The sequence below is a fragment of the Salvelinus namaycush genome, unplaced genomic scaffold, assembly GCF_016432855.1.
Source record: "Salvelinus namaycush isolate Seneca unplaced genomic scaffold, SaNama_1.0 Scaffold1652, whole genome shotgun sequence".
NCBI classification, from domain to species: domain Eukaryota; kingdom Metazoa; phylum Chordata; class Actinopteri; order Salmoniformes; family Salmonidae; genus Salvelinus; species Salvelinus namaycush.
In genome coordinates this window covers 1-18,970 of record NW_024058400.1, presented here as the reverse complement: position 1 = coordinate 18,970, position 18,970 = coordinate 1, and the positions used below count along the sequence as shown (strand labels likewise).

The window sequence follows — 18,970 nt, the reverse complement described above, 5'->3', positions numbered from 1 at the left end:
GGGTCAACGTAGTGTCCTACCTTTGACCAGGGTCCATACACTCTCCTGGGTCAACGTAGTGTCCTACCTTTGACCAGGGTCCATACACTCTCTCCTGGGTCAACGTAGTGTTCTACCTTTGACCAGGGTCCATATACTTTCTCCTGGGTCAACGTAGTGTCCTACCTTTGACCAGGGCCCATACACTCTCTCCTGGGTCAACGTAGTGTCCTACCTTTGACCAGGGTCCATACACTCTCTCCTGGGTCAACGTAGTGTCCTACCTTTGACCAGGGTCCATACACTCTCTCCTGGGTCAACGTAGTGTCCTACCTTTGACCAGGGCCCATACACTCTCTCCTGGACCAACGTAGTGTCCTAACTTTGACCAGGGCCCATACACTCTCTCCTGGACCAACGTAGTGTCCTAACTTTGACCAGGGCCCATACACTCTCTCCTGGACCAATGTAGTGTCCTAACTTTGACCAGGGCCCATACACTCTCTCCTGGGCCAACATAGTGTCCTAACTTTGACCAGGGCCCATACACTCTCTCCTGGGTCAACGTAGTGTCCTACCTTTGACCAGGGCCCATACACTCTCTCCTGGGTCAACGTAGTGTCCTACCTTTGACCAGGGCCCATACACTCTCTCCTGGGTCAACGTAGTGTCCTAACTTTGACCAGGGCCCATACACTCTCTCCTGGGTCAACGTAGTGTCCTACCTTTGACCAGGGCCCATACACTCTCTCCTGGACTAACGTAGTGTCCTAACTTTGACCAGGGCCCATACACTCTGGGTCTCACCTGAGCACCTGTGGTATGGAGAACATGAAGGCGTCGTGGAAGATGAGGAAGAGGGTCCCTTTGAGGAAGAAAGGTCCGAAGCTCCGAGCCAGAACTCTGAAGAGACAGAACCCTGAGTTCTGTTCTTGTCTCAGCTTCTTCAACAGCTGGGTCTGTTCTGTCAGTTTAGGGCCTGTAGGACGGCAGCCAGACAGACTACAGTCCATTCTGGTGGAAGGAGAGAGAAACAGAGAGGAGGTTAGATATTAAACAGCTGGGTCTGTTCTGTCAGTTTAGGACTCACTATATGTAGGGCGTAGTGTGTAGGGTGTATTGTGTGGGTTGTAGGGTGTAGTGTGTAGTGTGTAGGGTGTAGTGTGTAGGGTGTAGTGTGTAGGGTGTAGTGTGTAGGGTGTAGGGTGTAGTGTGTAGGGTGTAGTGTGTAGGGTGTAGTGTGTAGGGTGTAGTGTGTAGGGTGTAGTGTGTAGTGTAGCAGTCTTACTGTTGTAGTTTAGTACACTCCCTGGCCCAGTCTTTCTCCAGGTCTGCTATGATACAGTCTGAAGAGTCTTCTTCTCTAAGACACCAAAGATCCTCTGCCTGCAGGGGAGTACGATAACCCCTAATAACCAACCTGAGAGAGGGGAGGAGGAGGAGGAGGAGGGAGGAGGGAGGAGGAGGAGGAGGGAGGGAGGGAGGGGGGAGGAGGAGGAGGAAGGAGGAGGAGAAGGAAGAGGGGAGGAGGAGGAGGAGGAGGAAGGAGGAGGAGAGGAGGAGGAGGGGAGGAGGAGGAGAAGGAAGAGGGGAGGAGGAGGAGGAGGAGGAAGGAGGAGGAGGAGAAGGAAGAGGGGAGGAGGAGGAGGAGGAGGAAGGAGGAGGAGGAGGAGGAAGAGGAAGGAGGAGGCGAGGATGAGGATGAGGAGGGTAGGACGAGGAGGACGAGGAGGAGGGAGGGGAGGGGAGAGAGGGGGGGGGAGTGAAAAGGAGATTCATTAAAAGCATCTGATAAATGGCATATATTGATTATTCCGTTTCCCCTATAATTACACATCTCATATCCATCATTGTAACAATTTAAGGCTGCCCAGTCTTACCCTCCAAACCACCAGAAGAGCATCTTAGAGAGGAAAGAGGCGTCCTCCACTGGACAGGGATTCTGTAGGGTATAACACACAGGGTCTCAGGCCCAGATTCATTCAAAGCACGTTCTACCACTGTGAAAGCACCTTCTACCACTGTGAAAGCACCTTCTACCACTGTGAAAGCACCTTCTACTGCTGTGAAAGCACCTTCTACCACTGTGAAAGCACCTTCTACCACTGTGAAAGCACCTTCTACCACTGTGAAAGCACCTTCTACCACTGTGAAAGCACCTTCTACTGCTGTGAAAGCACCTTCTACCACTGTGAAAGCATCTTCTACCGCTGTGAAAGCATCTTATACCGCTTTGAAAGCACCTTCTACCACTTTTACAGAACCTTCTACCACTGTGAAAGCCCCTTCTACTGTTTTGAAAGCCCCTTCTACTGCTGTGAAGCACCTTCTACCGCTGTGAAAGCACCTTCTACCACTGTGAAAGCCCCTTCTGCTGTTTTGAAAGCACCTTCTACCACTGTGAAAGCACTTTCTACCACTGTGAAAGAACTTTCTACCACTGTGAAAGCCCCCTCTACTGTTTTGAAAGCCCCTTCTACCGCTGTGAAGCACCTTCTACCACTGTGAAAGCACCTTCTACCACTGTGAAAGCACCTTCTACCACTGTAAAAGCCCCTTCTACAACTGTGAAAGAACCTTCTACCGCTGTGAAAGCACCTTCTACCGCTGTGAAAGCACCTTCTACCGCTGTGAAAGCATCTTCTACCACTGTGAAAGCACATTCTACCGCTGTGAAAGCACCTTCTACCACTGTGAAAGGACCGTCTACCGCTGTGAAAGCACCTTCTACCGCTGTGAAAGGACCTTCTACCGCTGTGAAAGCACCTTCTACCACTGTGAAAGCACATTCTACCACTGTGAAAGCACCTTCTACCGCTGTGAAAGCCCCTTCTACCGCTGTGAAAGCACCTTCTACCACTGTGAAAGCACCTTCTACCACTGTGAAAGCCCCTTCTACCGCTGTGAAAGCACCTTCTACCGCTGTGAAAGCACCTTCTACCGCTGTGAAAGCACCTTCTACCGCTGTGAAAGCACCTTCTACCACTGTGAAAGCCCCTTCTACCGCTGTGAAAGCACCTTCTACCACTGTGAAAGCACCTTCTACCACTGTGAAAGCACCTTCTACCACTGTGAAAGCACCTTCTACCACTGTGAAAGCCCCTTCTACCACTGTGAAAGCCCCTTCTACTGTTTTGAAAGCCCCTTCTACTGCTGTGAAGCACCTTCTACCACTTTTACAGAACCTTCTACAACTGTGAAAGAACCTTCTACTGCTGTGAAAGCGTGTTTTACCACTGCGCTGTCACGTTCCTGACCTGTTTTCTTTTGTCTTGTATTTATTTAGTTGGTCAGGGCGTGAGTTGGGTGGGTTTGTCTATGTGTGATTTTCTATGTTGGGATGTTTGTGTTCGGCCGGGTATGATTCTCAATCAGAGGCAGCTGTCAATCGTTGTCCCTGATTGAGAATCATACTTAGGCAGCCTGGGTTTCACGTGTGTTTTGTGGGTGTTTGTTCCTGTGTCAGGTTTTGTGCCACACAGGACTGTTTCGGTTTTGTCACGTTTGTTGGTTGTTTTGTATTTTGAAGTGTTTTGTTGACTTTCAGTAAATAATGAACACTAACCACTCTGCGTTTTGGTCCTCTCCTTCTGTCAGCGAGGACAGCCGTTACATGCGCACTGAGCTACCCACAATACGCCGTGTAAAGGGCATTTCCCCAACCTTCGCAGAGATCCCCATTCATGATAAATGCTGCAGATGTTGGCTCAAGTGTAAATTACCTTCAACAGTCACTTCCTACATGGCCTGAACAAGAGCCATGTGTGTGTCTGTCAATGCAGTCTGGATTGAATCCTGGCCTTGGTGTCTTCATGTAACCCTGATTCTATTCAAATGAATATAAAGCTGACTACTAAAAACCACATCCTTTAGGATTTCTAACCTCACTCCTACTTTTTTGTTGCTGTGTTTGTCTGTGTTTGTCTACATTTGTCTGTGCTGGGTACCTTTCTGTGGGTGTGTGTGTGTCTGTGTTGGGTACCTTTCTGTAGGTGTGTGTGTCTGTGTTGGGTACCTTTCTGTAGGTGTGTGTGTCTGTGTTGGGTACCTTTCTGTAGGTGTGTGTGTCTGTGTTGGGTACCTTTCTGTAAGTGTGTGTGTCTGTGTTGGGTACCTTTCAGAAGGTGTGTGTGTCTGCGTTGGGTACCTTTCTGTAGGTGTGTGTGTCTGTGTTGGGTACCTTTCAGAAGGTGTGTGTGTCTGTGTTGGGTAGCTTTCTGTAGGTGTGTGTGTGTCTGTGTTGGGTACCTTTCTGTAGGTGTGTGTGTCTGTGCTGGGTACCTTTCAGAAGGTGTGTGTGTCTGTGCTGGGTACCTTTCAGAAGGTGTGTGTGTCTGTGCTGGGTACCTTTCAGAAGGTGTGTGTGTCTGTGTTGGGTAGCTTTCTGTAGGTGTGTGTGTGTCTGTGTTGGGTACCTTTCTGTAGGTGTGTGTGTCTGTGCTGGGTACCTTTCAGAAGGTGTGTGTGTCTGTGCTGGGTACCTTTCAGAAGGTGTGTGTGTCTGTGCTGGGTACCTTTCAGAAGGTGTGTGTGTCTGTGCTGGGTACCTTTCAGAAGGTGTGTGTGTCTGTGCTGGGTACCTTTCAGAAGGTGTGTGTGTCTGTACAGGAGCGTTGGTCAGAGAAGCAGCTGAGGAGGAGCTGGGTACCTGTCTGTAGGTGTGTGTGTCTGTGCTGGGTACCTGTCTGTAGGTGTGTGTGTCTGTGCTGGAACGTTGGTCAGAGAAGCAGCTGAGGATGAGCTGGGTCAGCTGCAGGGAGAAGTAGACGAAGAATGCTATGAAGCGCATCGCATCTGTGAAGAACCCCTACATCACAGGAAGAGGGTGATTGGTTATTGACAGAATGTGTATGTGAGAGAGAAAGAGCGAGGGAGCAAAAGAGAAAGAGAGAGAGAGGGAGTGAAAGAGAGGGTGAGAGTGAGGGAGAAGGAGAGGGAAAGGGAGAATTGGGGGAGGGGGGGGGGGTCCCATATTACAATTCTGAAGTGCCCTCGACCACCACGGCCAAACAAATCCTCCTGTTTCACATCCTGTACTTTCAGAGATCTAATGGTACTCTCAGTGTTCCAACTGTACTCTCAGACTTCCAACTGTACTCTCAGACTTCCAACTGTACTCTCAGACTTCCAACTGTACTCTCAGTGTTCCAACTGTACTCTCAGTGTTCCAACTGTACTCTCAGACTTCCAACTGTACTGTCAGACTTCCAACTGTACTCTCAGACTTCCAACTGTACTCTCAGACTTCCAACTGTACTCTCAGACTTCCAACTGTACTCTCAGTGTTCCAACTGTACTCTCAGTGTTCCAACTGTACTCTCAGTGTTCCAACTGTACTCTCAGTGTTCCAACTGTACTCTCAGTGTTCCAACTGTACTCTCAGTGTTCCAACTGTACTCTCAGACTTCCAACTGTACTCTCAGACTTCCAACTGTACTCTCAGACTTCCAACTGTACTCTCAGTGTTCCAACTGTACTCTCAGTGTTCCAACTGTAATCTCAGTGTTCCAACTGTACTCTCAGACTTTCAACTGTACTCTCAGTGTTCCAACTGTACTCTCAGACTTCCAACTGTACTCTCAGTGTTCCAACTGTACTCTCAGTGTTCCAACTGTACTCTCAGTGTTCCAACTGTACTCTCAGTGTTCCAACTGTACTCTCAGTGTTCCAACTGTACTGTCAGATTTCCAACTGTACTCTCAGTGTTCCAACTGTACTCTCAGACTTCCAACTGTACTCTCAGACTTCCAACTGTACTGTCAGACTTCCAACTGTCCTCTCAGTGTTCCAACTGTACTCTCAGACTTCCAACTGTCCTCTCAGTGTTCCAACTGTACTCTGTGTTCCAACTGTACTCTCAGTGTTCCAACTGTACTCTCAGTGTTCCAACTGTACTCTCAGTGTTCCAACTGTACTCTCAGACTTCCAACTGTACTCTCAGACTTCCAACTGTACTCTCAGTGTTCCAACTGTACTCTCAGACTTCCAACTGTACTCTCAGACTTCCAACTGTACTCTCAGTGTTCCAACTGTACTCTCAGTGTTCCAACTGTACTCTCAGTGTTCCAACTGTACTCTCAGTGTTCAAACTGTACTCTCAGACTTCCAACTGTACTCTCAGACTTCCAACTGTACTCTCAGACTTCCAACTGTACTCTGTGTTCCAACTGTACTCTCAGTGTTCCAACTGTACTCTCAGACTTCCAACTGTACTCTCAGACTTCCAACTGTACTCTCAGACTTCCAACTGTACTCTCAGACTTCCAACTGTACTCTCAGACTTCCAACTGTACTCTCAGACTTCCAACTGTACTCTCAGACTTCCAACTGTACTCTGTGTTCCAACTGTACTCTCAGTGTTCCAACTGTACTCTCAGTGTTCCAACTGTACTCTCAGTGTTCCAACTGTACTCTCAGTGTTCCAACTGTACTCTCAGACTTCCAACTGTACTCTCAGACTTCCAACTGTACTCTCAGACTTCCAACTGTACTCTCAGTGTACCCACTGGACCTAAAGCCTGTTAACCTAACTGGTTCCTACTGGACTTAAAGCCTGTAAACATAACTGGTTCCTACTGGACCTAAAGCCTGTTAACCTGACTGGTTCCTACTGGACCTAAAGCCTGTTAACCTAACTGGTTCCTACTGGACCTAAAGCCTGTAAACCTAACTGGTTCCTACTGGACCTAAAGCCTGTTAACCTGACTGGTTCCTACTGGACCTAAAGCCTGTAAACCTAACTGGTTCCTACTGGACCTAAAGCCTGTTAACCTAACTGGTTCCTACTGGACCTAAAGCCTGTAAACCACATATGTCAGAGTCAAGGCCCGCGGGCCACATCCGGCCCGCGAGAAGGTTTTTTACGGCCCCTGGGATGATCTTGATTTATTATTAGAACCGGCCCGCAGACCGCAGCAAGCCGGCAGCCCGCAGATCTTTTACACGCACCAATACTACATTTCCCACAATGCAACGGTGACGCACCGAGCAGTAGGCTGCTTCATTTCAATATTTATTGGCACAGCAGTCGTCAGCATCACAGTAAAATTAACTTTCAGATACCCATCAAAAATGGCAAAACGGAAGGTGGACACTGAGAACCGGGGGTTTCAAACAAGGTGGGAGTCGGAGTATATGTTCACGGAGGTAGCTGGAAAACCTGTGTGTCTTCTGTGTGGAGAAAGTGTGGCGGTACTGAAAGAGTATAATCTGAGACGACATTATGAAACGAAACACGCGGACAAAAACAAGAATATGGACATGGAACAAAGGCTACAAAAGGCTAGATTTTTGCACTTTATTTTATTGTATTTCAATCCAATTATATTTTAAAAATATTTCAGTTGAGTGGATGATAGAAAATTGCTATTATTGTTTTTTTCTTTGAAGTAAATTTAGCCCACTTTTGCTAAAATAGAAAATATAGGCTACTGATGGTGCCTTGAATACCGGTTTCTTTCATTTAATGTTCATGTTATGGGGATTTTTATATAAAGGAAATTTGTCTTTTGTGTCTGTTGAAAATTAAAGATTACTGACAGAGCCATAAGAAAATATTGCTTTATTTATCTGATCATATTGGAATATATATTTGTTAGGTTTTCAGTAGGTTCAATTAGGTTCACTAGACTATATGCGTCATTTAAAATTTTTTCAATGAACATTCGAACAGTCCGGCCCTCGGCTTGTAGCTAAATTTTTTATTTGGCCCTCCGTCCATTTGACTTTGACACCCCTGCTGTAAACCTAACTGGTTCCTACTGGACCTAAAGCCTGTTAACCTAACTGGTTCCTACTGGACTTAAAGCCTGTAAACCTAACTGGTTCCTACTGGACCTAAAGCATGTTAACCTAATTGGTTCCTACTGGACCTAAAGCCTGTTAACCTAACTGGTTCCTACTGGACCTAAAGCCTGTTAACCTAACTGGTTCCTACTGCACTTAAAGCCTGTAAACCTAACTGGTTCCTACTGGACCTAAAGCCTGTTAACCTGACTGGTTCCTACTGGACCTAAAGCCTGTTAACCTAACTGGTTCCTACTGGACCTAAAGCCTGTTAACCTAACTGGTTCTGCATTCAACAACGCCACATTGTTTGTGAATGTTTGTATGTGTTAAACCAAGCAAGTCAGCCACCTAAACCACACAATTCATGTACTGTAACAGATATGATATGTTAACTCAATGAAACCTGAGACTAGACTAACCCGCCCAGGATAAACAGATAGTAATTACATACCCCAACCCTCCGTATGCCACATATATACTGTAGATCATGTACAGCGTGAGATTTAGGGCCACATTTGTGTGAGGGAACCAGATGTTGATTGCTGTGTGTGTTGGCGTAATGAGAGAGGGCGAGAACAGCAGAAGACGGATGGAGAGATAAAGAGATGGAGAGATAAAGAGATGGAGGAGAGAGAAGATGGAGGAGAGATGGAGGAGAGAGAAGATGGAGGACAGAGCAGATGGAGAAGAAAGCAGATGGAGGGATGACTGTGGACCCACAGACTGGAAAAGCCTCCACTGCCCACAGCGGGGTAGACATATAGACCTCGCACGCACGCACGCACGCACGCACGCGCGCACGCGCACACGCGCACACGCACACACGCACACACGCACACACGCACACACACACACACACACACACACCTCTTCTATGATCTGCTGTATGTTGGCTCTGAGTGGAACGAGGGAGCAGACCACTGCCAGAGTCCAGAACAGGAAGAGAAGAACAGAAGAACGACATCCCTTCATCCTCTCCCACTGGATCACACACACTGCCAGGAGCTGGAGAGAGAATGAGGAGAGAGATGGATCACACACACTGCCAGGAGCTGGAGAGAGAATGAGGAGAGAGATGGATCACACACACTGCCAGGAGCTGGAGAGAGAATGAGGAGAGAGATGGATCACACACACTGCCAGGAGCTGGAGAGAGAATGAGGAGAGAGATGAGATGGAGACATTGATCAGAAGAGATTTAAAAATATATATATTTTTTTATGAATAAAAAATAAAAATATATTTATTGAATATTCGAAACATACAATATACTTGTAGTGAAGCCACTCAATAACTACATCATACCAGTCATCCAACAGATTCCCATTCAGAGAGACACACAGAAGCATCCAGAGTCAATGCCCTTCTCAAGGGCATGTTGACCGATCTACCACCAGGCCAAAAAACATGAACCCGAACCCTCCAAGATCCCCCCACAGTTCCCCAATAGCTGTCCCTCAACCAATCGAGACCCCTCCCACAGTCCCCCCCCCAGGAATAAAAATAAAATAAAAAATACGATTAATTCCATTCCCCAACCCCAATAATCCCCCATTGCACCAACAACCAAGAAGAGACTGACCAGAAGAGATTGACCAGAAGAGATTGACCAGAAGAGATTGACCAGAAGAGATTAACCAGAAGAGATTGACCAGAAGAGATTGACCAGAAGAGATTGACCAGAAGAGATTGACCAGAAGAGATTGATCAGAAGAGATTGATCAGAAGAGATTGATCAGAAGAGATTGATCAGAAGAGATTGACCAAAAGAGATTGATCAGAAGAGATTGACCAGAAGAGATTGATCAGAAGAGATTGATCAGAAGAGATTGACCAGAAGAGATTGACCAGAAGAGATTGACCAGAAGAGATTGACCAGAAGAGATTGACCAGAAGAGATTGACCAGAAGAGATTGACCAGAAGAGATTGACCAGAAGAGATTGATCAGAAGAGACTGACCAGAAGAGACTGATCAGAAGAGATTGATCAGAAGAGATTGATCAGAAGAGATTGAGCAGAAGAGATTGACCAGAAGAGATTGAGCAGAAGAGATTGACCAGAAGAGATTGATCAGAAGAGATTGATCAGAAGAGATTGACCAGAAGAGATTGATCAGAAGAGATTGATCAGAAGAGATTGATCAGAAGAGATTGATCAGAAGAGATTGAGCAGAAGAGATTGAGCAGAAGAGATTGAGCAGAAGAGATTGACCAGAAGAGATTGAGCAGAAGAGATTGAGCAGAAGAGATTGAGCAGAAGAGATTGAGCAGAAGAGACTGAGCAGAAGAGATTGAGCAGAAGAGATTGAGCAGAAGAGATTGACCAGAAGAGATTGACCAGAAGAGATTGACCAGAAGAGATTGACCAGAAGAGATTGACCAGAAGAGATTGACCAGAAGAGATTGACCAGAAGAGATTGACCAGAAGAGATTGACCAGAAGAGATTGACCAGAAGAGATTGACCAGAAGAGATTGACCAGAAGAGACTGACCAGAAGAGATTGAGCAGAAGAGATTAACCAGAAGAGATTGTGGTTGTGGTTGTGTGTGTGTGTGTGTGTGTGTGTGTGTGTGTGTGTGTGTGTGTGTGTGTGTGTGTGTGTGTGTGTGTGTGTGTGTGTGTGTGTGTGTGTGTGTACTGTATGCGTGTATTTATAAAGCTCCTTAACTGTAACGTGTTAGACTGTGGTGTCTGCAGCACCAACCACGGCTATGGATAATTCACAGTTTGTGTTGTCTGTCTGTGTCTGTGTCCCTAACTGATGGGACCTTGTCCCTGACACACTTGGCTCCGGCTCAGGGTTCAGTTTGTCAGGGTGGTCCTAGTTCAGTATGTGTGTCAGGGTAGGTACGTTATTCTGGGGGAGCTCTCCTTCTAGCTCTTTATCTCTCTCTTCTCTCTCCACATAACTATATCTCTCTCTCTCTTCTTCTCTCTCCCTGACTACCTTTATCTCTCTCTCTTCTTCTCTCTCCCTGACTACCTTTATCTCTCTCTCTCTTCTTCTCTCTCCCTGACTACCTTTATCTCTCTCTTCTTCTCTCTCCCTGACTACCTTTATCTCTCTCTCTCTTCTTCTCTCTCCCTGACTACCTTTATCTCTCTCTCTCTTCTTCTCTCTCTAAATAACTGTATCCCTCTCTCTTCTTCTCTCTCTCTACATAACTGTATCTCTTTTTCTCTCTCCCTGACTACCTTTCTCTCTCTCTTCTCTCTCCCTGACTACCTTTATCTCTCTCTCTCTTCTTCTCTCTCTAAATAACTTTATCCCTCTCTCTTCTTCTTCTCTCTCTACATAACTTTATCTCTTCTTCTCTCTCCCTGACTACATTTATCTCTCTCTCTCTCTCTCTCTCTCTCTCTGCTTCTCTCTCTGTCTCTCTACATACATACCTTTATCTCTCTCTCTCTCTCCACTCTCTCTCATGGAAGACCATGTGTTGGTGTATCCCTCCCTCCCTCCCTCCCTCCCTCCCTCCCTCCCTCCCTCCCTCCCTCCCTCCCTCCCTCCCTCCCTCCCTCCCTCCCTCCCTCCCTCTCCTTACCATAGTAAGGCTGCGTATAATCTCTGCACTCCCCCTCCCTCCCTCCCTCCCTCCCTCCCTCCCTCCCTCCCTCCCTCCCTCCCTCCCTCCCTCCCTCCCTCCCTCCCTCCCTCCCTCTCCTTACCATAGTAAGGCTGCGTATAACAGGGCTAAGCAGGAAGACCATGTGTTGGTGTATCTCTGCACTCCTCTCCACCAGCACGTAGAACACCTCTAGGAAGCCAAAGGATACCAAACACAGACCCAGCACCTACAGAGAGGGGACAGGAGTTAGTTTAAACACAAACAACGAGGGGATTATAAACACAAGTACAATAAATATCCTGATCAGTATGTAGACGCAATGTTCTGTCAGATGGTAGCAGGATATAGATGTAATATGTCAGATGGTAGCAGGATATAGATGTAATATGTAAGATGGTAGCAGGATATAGATGTAATATGTCAGATGGTAGCAGGATATAGATGTAATATGTCAGATGGTAGCAGGATATAGATGTAATATGTCAGATGGTAGCAGGATATAGATGTAATATGTCAGATGGTAGCAGGATATAGATGGAATATGTCAGATGGTAGCAGGATATAGATGGAATATGTCAGATGGTAGCAGGATATAGATGGAATATGTCATGTCTGTTGTTAGTAATTAATTTGTATTATTTTGGTTTCCCTCTGAATCTATACAGGAGGAGAATGGACTTCCTACTTCTACTGAAGACCAGTGAAACTAACTGATCAGTCTTTCACCTGAATTGGTATTGTATGACAGCTGGAGAAGGTATCCTCTTACACACCTTCTCTTCAGTAGACAACATGTAAAGCAACATGTGATAACAGTCATCTACACATGTGAAAACGTGTTTTTTCTGTAATTGTGTGTGTGTGTGTGTGTGTGTGTGTGTGTGTGTGTGTGTGTGTGTGTGTGTGTGTGTGTGTGTGTGTGTGTGTGTGTGTGTGTGTGTGTGTGTGTGTGTGTGTGTGTGTGTGTGTGTGTGTGTGTGTGTGTGTGTGTGTGACACAGACACTCACAGTTTTGGCACAGCAGAGGCTGGTCAGAGAGATGCCTCCCTGGCCAGTGAACCAGAGGTAGACCAGGTAGAGAGGACCGCAGGACCACAGGTACATACAGGGGAACCACACCAGGACCGTATGCTGGAAACACTGGGTCAGGTCTGGGTGGGGGGTGTACCAGGTCAGGTTCCAGTCCTGAGAGAGAGAGGGAGGGAGGGAGGGATGGATGGATGGAGGGAGAGTGTTAGAATATGTAACAGACAAATGGGGGCATTGGGTCAGCTCTGGGTGGGGGGTGTACCAGGTCAGATTCCAGTCTTAAGAGCGAGAGAATGTGACAAACAAATGGAAGCATTGGGTCAATACAAAACAGATGTTTTGTTGTCACATACACCAGACAGGTGCAGTGAAATGTGTTGTTTTACAGGGCCAGTCATAGTAGTATGATCGGTGCAGTGAAATGTGTTGTTTTACAGGGCCAGTCATAGTAGTATGATCGGTGCAGTGAAATGTGTTGTTTTACAGGGCCAGTCATAGTAGTATGATCGGTGCAGTGAAATGTGTGGTTTTACAGGGCCAGTCATAGTAGTATGATCGGTGCAGTGAAATGTGTTGTTTTACAGGGCCAGTCATAGTAGTATGATCGGTGCAGTGAAATGTGTTGTTTTACAGGGCCAGTCATAGTAGTATGATCGGTGCAGTGAAATGTGTGGTTTTACAGGGCCAGTCATAGTAGTATGATCGGTGCAGTGAAATGTGTTGTTTTACAGGGCCAGTCATAGTAGTATGATCGGTGCAGTGAAATGTGTGGTTTTACAGGGCCAGTCATAGTAGTATGATCGGTGCAGTGAAATGTGTGGTTTTACAGGGCCAGTCATAGTAGTACAGCCCCTGGAGTAGATTAGGGTGAAGCCTGCCACCTTGTCAGCCCAGGTATCTGAACCATTAGCCTTTCAGTTATTGGCCCAACTCTCTAACCGCTAGGCTACCTGTCTCTAACCGCTAGGCTACCTGTCTCTAACCGCTAGGCTACCTGTCTCTAACCGCTAGGGTACCTGTCTCTAACCGCTAGGCTACCTGTCTCTAACCGCTAGGCTACCTGTCTCTAACCACTAGGCTACCTGTCTCTAACCGCTAGGCTACCTGTCTCTAACCGCTAGGCTACCTGTCTCTAACCACTAGGCTACCTGTCTCTAACCGCTAGGCTACCTGTCTCTAACCGCTAGGCTACCTGTCACCCTAGGATACAGATGTCATATGTAATATAATAGAGAGGGAGAGATAGAGAGAGAGAGGTAGGGATGTAGATGGAGGGAGAGAGAGAGAGATGTAAGGATAGAGATGGATGGAGAGAGAGGTAGGTAGGGTCTGTGTCTATCTTCCTCTCACTCTCTCCCTCCCCCTTCTGTCTCTCTCTCTCTCTCTCTTTTTCCAGAGCCCAGACCAGCAGTAACTCCAAACCCAACCAGTAAATATAGTAGTGATAATGATGTCAAGATGTCTTCAACCCCGAACCTCCAGCTCAGGGTTGAACTTCACTACAGTTTCCTCTGTAGCCCATAGACCTTCTCTTGGTCTACATTTTTAATCATGGTGACGACAACCAATGTTCCCCAAAGTGGTAGATGAGCACCCCTCCAATGATAAATCCCTCCTGGTTTGTGACATCCTGTGTAGACACGTATAACATTAGTTATATGTCTGGGTATGTGATCCCTGCTGGGAGTGAACCCACAACCTTGGCCACTCAAGACCACACACCAGACCCCATGGTACTGCTTACTTTGTGGCTCACAAGACACAAGACAACTTTTCGGGAAGCTTTAAATTGGGTAAACAATTTCGGGACCCACTGTTTGCTTTCCTCACCTCTCAACCCTCAATGATAGTGCAGGAAAACAATGTTTGCGTCCTAATTTGCACCCTATTCCCTATAAGCCTTGGTTAAGAGTAGTGCACTACATAAGGAACATGGTGTCATTGGGCTCTGGTCTAAAGTAGTGCACTACATAAGGAACATGGTGTCATTGGGCCCTGATCTAAAGTTGTGCACTATAGAGGGAAAAGGGCTCTGGTCTAAAGTAGTGCACTACATAAGGAACATGGTGTCATTGGGCCCTGATCTAAAGTTGTGCACTATAGAGGGAAAAGGGCTCTGGTCTAAAGTTGTGCACTACATAAGGAACATGGTGTCATTGGGCCCTGATCTAAAGTAGTGCACTACATAGGGAATAGGGTGCCATTGGGTCCTGGTATAAAGTTGTGCACTACATAGGGAATAGGGTGCCATTGGGTCCTGGTATAAAGTTGTGCACTATAGAGGGAATAGGGTGCCATTTGGGACTCAAGCATTGTTTGTGAACCACCGTTCGTCTCGTAAATCTAGGTCTTGTGATAAGCGCGTTGAATCACGGTGTGTTTAGCGTGTTGAATCACGGTGTGTTTAGCGTGTTGAATCACGGTGTGTTTAGCGTGTTGAATCACGGTGTGTTTAGCGTGTTGAATCACGGTGTGTTAAGCGTGTTGAATCACGGTGTGTTAAGCGTGTTGAATCACGGTGTGTTTAGCGTGTTGAATCACGGTGTGATAAGCGTGTTGAATCACGGTGTGTTAAGCGTGTTGAATCACGGTGTGTTAAGCGTATTGAATCACGGTGTGTTGAGCGTGTTGAATCACGGTGTGTTTAGCGTGTTGAATCACGGTGTGTTAAGCGTGTTGAATCACGGTGTGTTAAGCGTATTGAATCACGGTGTGTTAAGCGTGATTCAACAAGACTACACCTCTTGACTGTCTCTGTCTTCAATAGCCTAACTATCAAGGCACAAGGCGAGACCCAAATGCAGACTCAGGAGGCAGATGGTTGGAGTCTTACAATGTTTATTAATCCAAAGGAGAAGGCAAGAGAATGGTCGTGGACAGGCAAAAGGTCAAAACCAGATCAGAGTCCAGGAGGTACAGAGTGGTAGAAAGGCTCGTGGTCAAGGCAGGCAGAATGGTCAGGCAGGCAGAATGGTCAGGCAGGCAGAATGGTCAGGCAGGCGGGTACACAGTCCAGAAACAGGCAAGGGTCAAAACCGGGAGGACTAGAAAAAGGAGAATAGCAAAAAGCAGGAGAACGGGAAAAACGCTGGTTGACTTGGAAACATACAAGACGAACTGGCACAGAGAGACAGGAAACACAGGGATAAATACACTGGCACAGAGAGACAGGAAACACAGGGATAAATACACTGGCACAGAGAGACAGGGATAAATACACTGGCACAGAGAGACAGGAAACACAGGGATAAATACACTGGTACAGAGAGACAGGAAACACAGGGATAAATACACTTGAACAGAGAGACAGGAAACACAGGGATAAATACACTGGCACAGAGAGACAGGAAACACAGGGATAAATACACAGGCACAGAGAGACAGGAAACCCAGGGATAAATACACTGGCACAGAGAGACAGGAAACACAGGGATAAATACACTGGAACAGAGAGACAGGAAACACAGGGATAAATACACAGGCACAGAGAGACAGGAAACACAGGGATAAATACACTGGAACAGGGAGACAGGAAACACAGGGATAAATACACAGGCACAGAGAGACAGGAAACACAGGGATAAATACACAGGCACAGAGAGACAGGAAACACAGGGATAAATACACTGGCACAGAGAGACAGGAAACACAGGGATAAATACACTGGAACAGAGAGACAGGAAACACAGGGATAAATACACAGGCACAGAGAGACAGGAAACACAGGGATAAATACACAGGGGAAAATAAGAGACACGTGGTGGGGGTGGAGACAATCACAAGGACAGGTGAAACAGATCAGGGTGTTATACATGTACTTACAACATTATACCTCTTGACTGTCTCTGTCTTCAACAAGCTTCTAATATTATACAAGACAACAGCTCGACTGTCTCTGTCTTCAACAAGCTTCTAATATTATACAAGACAACAGCACTTGTATACAAAGAGAGAAACACACAGAAAAAGAGAGACTGACAGAGAGATAGAGAGAGAGAGAAGAGGTAGAGAGAGAGAGAGAAGAGGTAGAGAGAGAGAGAGAGAGAGAGAGGGGAGTGAGAGAGATTCTGAAATGTCTTTATTGTTTTGGAACTTTGTGAGTGTAATGTTTACTGTTCATTTTTTTTAAATGTTTATTTAACGTTTGTTTATTATCTATTTCACCTGCTTTGGCTATGTTAACATATGTTTCCCATGCCAATATAGCCCCTTGAATTGAATGGAGAGTAAATTACTATGGGAAAACTGAATGGAGAGTAAATTACTATGGGAAAGCTGAATGGAGAGTAAATTACTATGGGAAAGCTGAATGGAGAGTAAATTACTATGGGAAAACTGAATGGAGAGTAAATTACTATGGGAAAACTGAATGGAGAGTAAATTACAATGGGAAAACTGAATGGAGAGTAAATTACTATGGGAAAACCGAATGGAGAGTAAATTACTATGGGAAAACTGAATGGAGAGTAAATTACTATGGGAAAGCTGAATGGAGAGTAAATTACTATGGGAAAGCTGAATGAAGAGTAAATTACTATGGGAAAGCTGAATGGAGAGTAAATTACTATGGGAAAACTGAATGGAGAGTAAATTACTATGGGAAAGCTGAATGAAGAGTAATTACTATGGGAAAGCTGAATGGAGAGTAAATTACTATGGGAAAGCTGAATGGAGAGTAAATTACTATGGGAAAGCTGAATGGAGAGTAAATTACTATGGGAAAACTGAATGGAGAGTAAATTACTATGGGAAAGCTGAATGGAGAGTAAATTACTATGGGAAAACTGAATGGAGAGTAAATTACTATGGGAAAACTGAATGGAGAGTAAATTACTATGGGAAAGCTGACAACATTCATTGGACAGATGAGTCTATAGGCAACTATAGGCAGTTTGGTGAGTATAGAGCTAGGTGTGTATAGGCCAGCGTACCGTTAGCAGCATTCTGGAGCAGAGGTGCTGAATGCCCAAGATTGACTCACTGTACAGGACATAATCAAGGGGATGTCATCCCCAACGTGCTGCTTCTAGCAGATATAGACCCTGAGACATTTACATTACATTTAAGTCATTTAGCAGACGCTCTTATCCAGAGCGACTTACAAATTGGTGCATTCACCTTATGATATCCAGTGGAACAACCACTTTACAATAGTGCATCTAACTCTTTTGAGGGGGGGGGTTAGAAGGATTACTTTATCCTATCCTAGGTATTCCTTAAAGAGGTGGGGTTTCAGGTGTCTCCGGAAGGTGGTGATTGACTCCGCTGACCTGGCGTCGTGAGGGAGTTTGTTCCACCATTGGGGTGCCAGAGCAGCGAACAGTTTTGACTGAGACCATGTTGACTGTTCTACTGTGGTGTTATAGACCCTCAGTAGACCATGTTGACTGTTCTACTGTGGTGTTATAGACCCTGATACCATGCTGACTGTTCTACTGTGGTGTTATAGACCCTCAGTAGACCATGCTGACTGTTCTACTGTGGTGTTATAGACCCTCAGTAGACCATGTTGACTGTTCTACTGTGGTGTTATAGACCCTGAGACCATGCTGACTGTTCTACTGTGGTGTTATAGACCCTGATACCATGCTGACTGTTCTACTGTGGTGTTATAGACCCTGAGACCATGTTGACTGTTCTACTGTGGTGTTATAGACCCTGAGACCATGTTGACTGTTCTACTGTGGTGTTAATAACCATATAGACCCTGAGACCATGCTGACTGTTCTACTGTGGTGATATAGACCCTGATACCATGCTGACTGTTCTACTGTGGTGTTATAGACCCTCAGTAGACCATGTTGACTGTTCTACTGTGGTGTTATAGACCCTGATACCATGCTGACTGTTCTACTGTGGTGTTATAGACCCTCAGTAGACCATGCTGACTGTTCTACTGTGGTGTTATAGACCCTCAGTAGACCATGTTGACTGTTCTACTGTGGTGTTATAGACCCTGAGACCATGCTGACTGTTCTACTGTGGTGTTATAGACCCTGATACCATGCTGACTGTTCTACTGTGGTGTTATAGACCCTGAGACCATGTTGACTGTTCTACTGTGGTGTTATAGACCCTGAGACCATGCTGACGGTTCTACTGTGGTGTTATAGACCCTGAGACCATGTTGACTGTTCTACTGTGGTGATATAGACCCTGATACCATGCTGACTGTTCTATTGTGGTGTTATAGACCCTGAGACCATGTTGACTGTTCTACTGTGGTGTTATAGACCCTCAGTAGACCATGCTGACTGTTCTACTGTGGTGATATAGACCCTGATACCATGCTGACTGTTCTACTGTGGTGTTATAGACCCTGAGACCATGTTGACTGTTCTACTGTGGTGTTATAGACCCTGAGACCATGCTGACTGTTCTACTGTGGTGTTATAGACCCTGAGACCATGTTGACTGTTCTACTGTGGTGTTATAGACCCTCAGTAGACCATGCTGACAATTCTACTGTGGTGTTATAGACCCTGAGACCATGTTGACTGTTCTACTGTGGTGTTATAGACCCTGAGACCATGCTGACTGTTCTACTGTGGTGTTATAGACCCTGAGACCATGTTGACTGTTCTACTGTGGTGTTATAGACCCT

The 18,970-nt window shown here is 46.0% G+C and overlaps 1 protein-coding gene across 1 annotated transcript in view; it reads right to left on the bottom strand.

The window, feature by feature from the left end:
• LOC120037252 (multidrug resistance-associated protein 1-like) overlaps positions 1–12,441 on the bottom strand; it is a 45,211-nt gene extending 32,770 nt beyond the window's left edge. Inside the window, exons 1-7 of the mRNA XM_038983425.1 lie at positions 12,346–12,441; positions 11,438–11,563; positions 8,635–8,772; positions 4,661–4,786; positions 1,860–1,921; positions 1,268–1,399; positions 787–993 (exon numbers count right to left, since the gene is read on the bottom strand). Of these exons, the coding sequence (XP_038839353.1) occupies positions 787–993; positions 1,268–1,399; positions 1,860–1,921; positions 4,661–4,786; positions 8,635–8,772; positions 11,438–11,563; positions 12,346–12,441 (887 nt within the window). The remainder of the gene's footprint in view (positions 1–786; positions 994–1,267; positions 1,400–1,859; positions 1,922–4,660; positions 4,787–8,634; positions 8,773–11,437; positions 11,564–12,345) is intronic.
• Between the last annotated feature and the right edge of the window lie 6,529 nt (positions 12,442–18,970).